Raw genomic sequence first — 7954 nt, 5'->3', positions numbered from 1 at the left:
TTACTGTAAAAAGGAACAATCGACGATTGCCTGCCCCAAATCTCAAAATAACCTGGAACCTGTTCATGTGCCCCAAGCACACGGCTTAGCTATAATTGCCTCTGAAACAAGAAAAACAATGTACGAAATGTCAAACTGTAAAATATGTCATATGTTGAAACGAGAACTGCTCGAAAAGTGTTGTACTTTTGTTTGTGCTGTGATGGGCCAGTCTATGTTTCTGTGTGTCAAATATCAAGCCTCAAAAATTCATCAGTCGACCAGGATTGAATAAATAAAATGCAGTATAACATAGAGAATTTGATAGGACACAATTAAACAGACTAAAAATATATCAGTCGTGCTCTCCAATATTGTTTTGTGCACACTTTCACGCTGAAATTAGAAACTCACACGTTGGAATTCCAACATCACCCTCCCTTGGCTCTGCCAAGCCCCGCCCACCTGGGTTCCTGGGTTGAAGTTGAAGTTGAAGTTTATTGAACATACAATACAATAACAATTTGACAAAAGGCAAGCAAAAGTTACAAAAGGAAAAATAAAAAGTAAAAAGTAAGTAAAACAAACATCATCACCGTTATATGCTCAAAGGAGTAGGAAGAAGTATACAACTTATCTAGTCCTACCCCTTGTTGTGTAATAATATAAATAAATCATTTTTCAATGCAAAGGAAAAGGAAGAGATCTACATCTCATATATATATATATATATATACACATACACACACACACACATATACATACATATATACACATACATACACACACATATACATATACACCCACTTACATATATACATGTATATACATATAATTATTCATTCTCCTTTTTATATCAATTGTCTCATATTCATTGTAATTACTGCATTTCTTGAATACATTTAATGAGTTGATCAAAATCCAAAACAAGAACAGACCGTTATATTACTATATTTTATAAGTATATCGAATTTATCTTCTTAACTTTGATTTTTGTAGTTTGTTTGTACTAATCTTTTAAATTTGTTTTTGAACTCGTCCAGCAATTTACTCATTTTCAGATCCGTTTCAAGCTTATTCCACAGATTGACTCCTATTACTGATACACACCTTTGCTTGATGTTTGTTCTTGTTCTGGATTTTTTATATTCAGCAGAATGACAAAACAACTCTTGTTAAACATACAGTATGGCAAAATCCAACATAATCCTGGGTGGAAATGATAAAAGTTCAAAAGATGACAACACAGGACAACATCTTTGTTCACTCTCCTGTCTCACCTGTCTTTGATGTCCAGGAATGCTTTGGCAAAAGGATTATGTTTGATCTTCAGAGCTGTGATCTGGATAGAAAACAAATCGCATTTCGCCGTACATTGTCGGAGGGCTTATTAGTGACAGACTGAGCATACGTGTGAATTTTCCCCTCATGCTGATTTACAAAATTTGTGTGCAAATTGTGCATGTGGTACATAGAGCAGACATCAGCAAACACAAACATGTTAGCAGCTCTCAACATATTTTCACCTTTGTTTCAACAGACCATACCACATTTTCATAAATGCGTTTGCGAGAGAGTTTGTTTTGGTCCGAAGAAATGAAGGTTAATCTTTTCAGTCATAATTCAAAAAGGTGTTTTTGGTGCAAACACAACACTGTTCATGACCTAAATGTCAATTTCTTCATAATGTCTCCTCTTTCAGGTGACTTTGAAGAGGCCTTGAGGTTCCCGATGAGGTGTCACACTCACAATATACTGTACCTCTTCGTTCTGGTAGGCGGTGACCGCGATGAACTGAGTCTCTTTGAAGGAAACGTCGGTAACTAGACGACGTTGCAAGCCAACACACACAATGTACAGATGAGGCTCGTATTTATGAAGCGAGTTTAACATGATCTGGAAGACAAACACAAAAACACAGGGATTTGTACACCATGTATTCACAAACCCAAGCCTTTTTTTTTTGTCAAAACACATTTCATTGAATAAGCCCCAAATACGTGGTAAAGTGTTAAAAATGTCCAATTACCTATCATGGCCCTTCAGGACAACGCAAAAGAACAATTTTCTTTCTGAGAGGTTGGCTTCAAACAGTATGTACCTGGTTGTTGCTGCCGTTTGTGTGCGTGCACTTGTGTGTGTGTGTGTGTGTGTGTGTGTGTGTGTGTGTGTGTGTGTGTGTGTGTGTGTGTGTGTGTGGGTTCTCATGTAAACTGGAGTGAGTGCGGGCTCTCTGAATTTAGTTTACCTTCGCTCTCATCTCTCTTAGACATGATGGGTAAATGAATCCCCCAGTAAAAAAACATAATTACCATAATGCACAAATAAGATGAGCAATTATCCAATTACGGCCCAGTTTCAACACAGCATTACTGCCCTGTGTGTGGCTGTGTGTGTGTGTGTGTGTGTGTGTGTGTGTGTGTGTGTGTGTGTGTGAGAGAGGCCCCTGAGTGATGACTGGGAACTTGTACACAGGAAGTGCATTAAACCGCAGCCAACCAATTAAAATGTGTTTATTGTGTTCCCGTGGTTACGAGGGGGCACGCAGGTGGAGTGTATGAGAAGAGCCACTGAAGTGGATTCTTTCAAGTGGTGTGCTCTCTCCCACTCCAGCACAACAACAGAACACGACAAATACACACACACACACACACACACACACACACACACACACACACACACACACACACACACACACACACACACACACACACGTAGGAAGCAGACGTACATATTGCTAAACACATGAAGTGCAACTTTGCGCATTGCCACTATTTTCAGATACCTGTCCTTCTGTCTTGTGTTTGTTGTTTAGTTTGACCTTGTTAAAGGTCACCGCTGCCTTCATCCAATGAGCTCCAAAGTTGGGTGAGTCCGGGTGGATGTAGATTCCACCATGGTCCTGCCCCTCGCTGCGTCCCTCTGCCTCGGCGGCCGCCAGCCACTCTCCGCTGGCAAACTTCCAGCGGTAGCTGTCGGTCGGGATGAAGTCGAGCAGGAAGGAATACATTGAACCCGGGTCCAGACCTGACACGCTGACCTTCAGGACAGGAAACATGCGTCTAGGACAAGCACATGACAAACATTGTGTTGAATCTGAATGTTGCTCATACCATAGTTCCAACAGACTACTCGCAAAACTGTGTGTGTGTGTGTGTGTGTGTGTGTGTGTGTGTGTGTGTGTGAATTTTAAACACATTAGACCAAGACAACCCAGTTGTTCTGGGTTGTCTTGACATCTCATGATGTCAAAATGTGAACAGCATTAGCAAGTCAAGTGTTTGAACACCAAGTGAAGCATGAAATGCATTGGTCTATTCCTGTTCAGCTCCTTGTTAGACAACAATTTGTGCAAAAACTATTCAAACATTCAACAGGTGAACACGTGCATTCAAAAGTTTACAAGAGGTGAAATTAAGTTCACCAGTCGTACTTTTTTGGTTCATCCTGAAATTTCATCCGAAAGCCTCAACATTTTAGTGTATTTGTGAAGATATTTAATTACTGTTCAGGCAATGTTGAAATTAAATCACAACATTTACAACTCCCATTGAGGTTTTGTAAAAATAAGTTGAATGATGTCAATGTCATTCATAAAAACATAAATACATTTTTAAAAAATGGTCAACTGTGTAATCGACTTTAACTTGATGACAAGTAAGGAGCATGCAAGAGAGAAATTACTCATAATACTCTATTGTAGCTTTCTAGGGATATAGTGTACTCATTATTATCCCTCAAGGGGAAATTCAATTTAGACTTCGCTGCAGGCTTGTATATGGTGCTCAAGCCAAGGCAGCTTGATTTGGAAGATGGCGCATTTCATTCACAAGGAAACTCAGCATTCTTTATATAATTAAAAGCACAACATTTAAAAACAAGACATTTATAATCAAAGTACAGAAATTAAATATAACTATTTCCAAAAAAACGCAGCTCTGAAAGGCCCTTTGGCCCGAGATAACAAAATTGCCATATTTACTGGAACCAATTATTTTTGTTCAATCAACATCATTTCCGTCATTCAAGTCTTTTGATATCTGACAGGCATTCATTTGAGTTTGTCAGAATTGAGCCAACTGCTCATCCGCTGCGCGTACAAGCCCCCCTGCCTACCTCCTCCTGCTCCTAATCTCAGCTCTCATGCGGGGCTGAGCGCCAATCGTCCGGCCAAGCCGGTCCCTTTCTGGCGCATGGCATCAGGCAGACAGGGAATGACAACAGCATTTGTGCAATCCCTGACATTGTTTGGTGTAAAATTAACCACAACACTGAACATTATAGTGCCGCTGAAAACAATATGTGGCTATTCACCCAATGATTCCTCAAGACATACAAAGTGTAGGGGGGTGCCAAACTGCATGCATTTACTACAAAGAGCATTCACGAATGACTCAAAGTCTATATACATGTGCGCATGAAATCCGTGACAGACAGAGAATTTGAAGGCAATGTGATCCTTTTGTTATGAAAGAATAAAAAGCATGAGCAGAAATATATGGCAAAAAAATGGAAGGGTGCACTCACAATAAAGTGTTGAAACACAACCCACTGACCAACGACATTTCACATGTACGGCGTGGTAATATGTTTCAGCTTGGCGCAAAGACGGGCTCAGACAGGAGCAGGGGTTCTTTTCCACCCCGATCAGTTATGAGGGACCCACCGGGGCTGCTGCACTCCCAGCCTCCCGAGTCCGACACGGAGGGAAAACTACAATCCTCGGGAGCGGCGGGCAGTTGATTTACCGGTATTTTTTTTTTAATATTCGGAATATTCACGTCGGCGTAACAGTGATTTCCATAACGTTTGGCAGCTCTGCGTTTTACCAAATAAACGACCATTTGCAGTTTTGTAAATTCTTTCAACTTAAGTTACTATTTAGCCCAAGAAAATACACTTTTTTTTTTTTTTTTATTACAGTGATGTTAATTTTATCGTCTTCCATCGAATGGAAGAGCATATAATGGTTCTTCCTGCCACTGTACAGTAGATCAGATGAACAAAAATACGTTCCAAGTAAATCAATAATTTTTGGACCAACTAAGTGAAATTCCCGTGGCACACCTGAAGATTTCTCACTGTGAACTGATGCAGTTGGAAATCACTGCTATCGAGCTTTTTATTCTTCCAATAGCTTGACTCATGCAAATGCTCAGATTTTAGAAGGCAACTCACCGGCCGCTTTTGGTGACTATCATTTCGTTGGTGATGTGCTGGAACTTCCTCCACAGCTCGGCGTCCTCCAGTGTGACCTGTAGCCTACTTTCTGTGGGGTCACCCTTCTCCCGTCCGGCCTGAAGCTCATCCTCCACTGCGGTCAGCAGCCGCGATATGCAGTGCTTCGATGAGGTTTCCCCATCGTCCTGTTGCTCCTCCACCTTCATCTGCATGACACAATCGCAGGAGGTCACAATGCCGCCGATAAGCTTTTATGCACATTCCATAGGTAAAGCTGTATCTTTGGGCATTCTACGAGCTAACTGTTCCTTTTAGGATTCCTTACATTTTTACAGGGCCTTCAATGGCCAGATTGATTTGGTGTCTTTTTATTACTGTCCATTAGACCGGCTAGTGATAAAACCCTTTTGAGCTAAAAGTTGCATTTTCAAGGCACATTTAAAACAAACAAACACATGCAGCAGGTATTCCAAGACTACATTATGATTTTATTTGATTTGTTTTTCTTGTATTAACTGTAAAATGTATTGTACATAAAGTACATCTGACTGTATAGTGACCATGGGAAGCACTTTGTGAGTCATCGCTGAAGAATGTTATCTACAGTTGAATAAAATGGACTAACTATTTAGATGCCTGCTGTTAATCATGATGGCCATTGGAACATAATACACTTTTATGGTTAAACAGACCATTACAATACAGTGTATCGAATTTCCTGCAGTAATGGGGCTACTTTATGCCTCTCGTGAGCTGGTCTGAAGCTGGCTCGTTTGCCAGGTTTGCTCACCAATTTTCTCTCAAAGTGACCTTCAGAATATCTGAATTGTGTGTGCTTTATTAACCTACTAGTCAAGTTTGGGCAGATTTTGCATGAGAAAGTGTGTACAAACTTTTGACTGGCGGTGTAGTATATACAGTATAATATAATTTTAATAATCTTGGAACCCCATCCTCCCCAGTTCCAAAATATCTTCTGCGCCCCAATTGTGTACACAATACTGGATATTCACTCAATAGACAGCATAAGCAACCCAATACGAACTGAACGTGTGACATTCAACTCATTTAATGATACCGATGGCAGTAAACACCTAAAGTATGCAGAAATGCACGTAAATGATGACTACACTTGAAGAAATTGGGAGTTCAAAAAAATTTCTAAAATTCCTGCAAAATTTAGCCAGCCAGTAAAAGTCAGACTTACCTGAGTGCAGAAAAAACTCCCAAGTGAGACGGACATTCAAAATGATGAGCGCTAACAAGTGTTTGGGTGGAGATGTGAACGAGTGCAGAGAGCGACGGAACACAATCGGACAGACAAAGCTCCTCCCTCGCCACTCTTACCCGAACTGGCGAGCTGCAAACACACAACGCACCAACAATTACATTGAATTACTTTTGAATAAGAACACATCCATGTGGCTCAGTGAAGAAAATTCACATTCCAGAAGAGACTAAAAAATGAGAATTTGTCCTCTTACTTTCATGCCAGTGCCACTTGTTTAGATGGTCCAACAGGATGAAAAAGACGACTTCTTCTGGAGAATGAGATTTGCTTTTCCTTTTCTAAAAGGCAAGCACCGACGGCACGGGCACATCAACATTTAAATGTCAGCCGAGAACATTGAAGGCAACCACGCACAAGTTAGCGGAAGCGTGAAACGGACAAGAGGTCAAAAATCTGGAAAGCCACGACACCTGATATGTGCATGTGTGTGATGTGTGTGTGATTTAATCAGCAGGGAGATTTAGCAGCTTTAGCCCTTCGTCGGGCATAAAGAGAGCGTGAACTAGGGCGGCAGGTAAACATGGACAGGTCACACATCATTTGACTGAATAAATTGAGCAACTTCACCATCTCGGTTAAAATTTCAGCAGGAAATGCTGCTGGTTTGTTTATTTATTTATTTGTTTGTTTGTTGAGAGGAGGCACTTGTCACATATTTACCTCATTGACAATTCACATTTTAACCATGTTGAGTGTTTCATGACTTCTTTGGGGTCATTAAAAAAAAAATGTTCTTAAAATAGACTTCGATAAATATTCCCAAAAATGAAATGGACACTTTGTTCTGAAATATCTGGACATTCAGAAGCAGAATGAGAATGAATCCCGCACCGACCGTCAAGTAGATTATACAAAGCTAGTCATTATGCCCCTTTACAGTACATGCAAAAAAATGGCACTTTGAGATGAGAATTCTGTCCTACCACGATACACTGAATACAGGTTGACCCTGTATGTTCTTTAATAAATGAACAATTACGTAACTGATAACAAAGAAGCATACTAGATAAAACATGTAAAAACCTGCTGTGAAATGTAAAAACATTTGTAGAATAAATAATAGATCATTGAAAAGGAAAAAAAGTGGGCATATTATTTGAAAAAAAAAAAAAGACATTTCATGCTGAAAACAGGCAGACAAGTAACACAGAGGATATACAGACAGAATTTTTCCCCTTTGGAAAGCACACCTGACAGCTGGCCTGAAGACTTGCAGCATCCTGAATGGGCACTCGGATATTTTAGAAACAGATGGAACACAATTTGATGATGCCGTCCCTGAAATACAAAACAACAACACATTTCACTTTTTATGTTTCAGATTGCTTATGACTTGATACAGTGTGCATGTGGATACATGTTTGAATTACCTGGCAAATGGGATGTAAGACAGGCCATACCTGCAGTAAAAAGCACAATTTTCATTCAATTGCTCTTATTTCCATTTGTGTGTGTTTTAGTGTCCACATATGCAATGATGTGGGACTTGGGGGTGGCTATATA

The 7954-nt window shown here is 40.0% G+C and overlaps 2 protein-coding genes across 2 annotated transcripts in view; both read right to left on the bottom strand.

Annotated features, from left to right (window-relative positions):
• Nucleotides 1-6937, bottom strand: LOC109528228 (T-box-containing protein TBXT-like). Its single transcript, XM_019890589.1, has 6 exons — nt 6368-6937; nt 5158-5366; nt 2765-3041; nt 1741-1875; nt 1260-1321; nt 1-452 (listed from the first exon to the last, which is right to left on the bottom strand). Exons 1-6 carry the CDS (start codon nt 6401-6403, stop codon nt 371-373), a joined length of 801 nt encoding a protein of 266 aa, XP_019746148.1. The 5' UTR covers nt 6404-6937; the 3' UTR covers nt 1-370.
• A 236-nt stretch (nt 6938-7173) lies between these two features.
• Nucleotides 7174-7954, bottom strand: part of LOC109528229 (vesicle transport protein SFT2B-like) — a 4936-nt gene continuing 4155 nt past the window's right edge. Inside the window, exons 7-8 of the mRNA XM_019890590.1 lie at nt 7822-7851; nt 7174-7729 (exon numbers count right to left, since the gene is read on the bottom strand). Coding sequence (XP_019746149.1) covers nt 7693-7729; nt 7822-7851 — 67 coding nt within the window. The 3' untranslated portion in view covers nt 7174-7692. The remainder of the gene's footprint in view (nt 7730-7821; nt 7852-7954) is intronic.

Source organism: Hippocampus comes, unplaced genomic scaffold (assembly GCF_001891065.2).
Source record: "Hippocampus comes isolate QL1 unplaced genomic scaffold, H_comes_QL1_v1.1 scaffold174, whole genome shotgun sequence".
Taxonomy (NCBI): Eukaryota; Metazoa; Chordata; class Actinopteri; order Syngnathiformes; family Syngnathidae; genus Hippocampus; species Hippocampus comes.
Note: the sequence above shows the minus strand (reverse complement) of the source record. Positions and strands in the feature narration are given on the sequence as shown.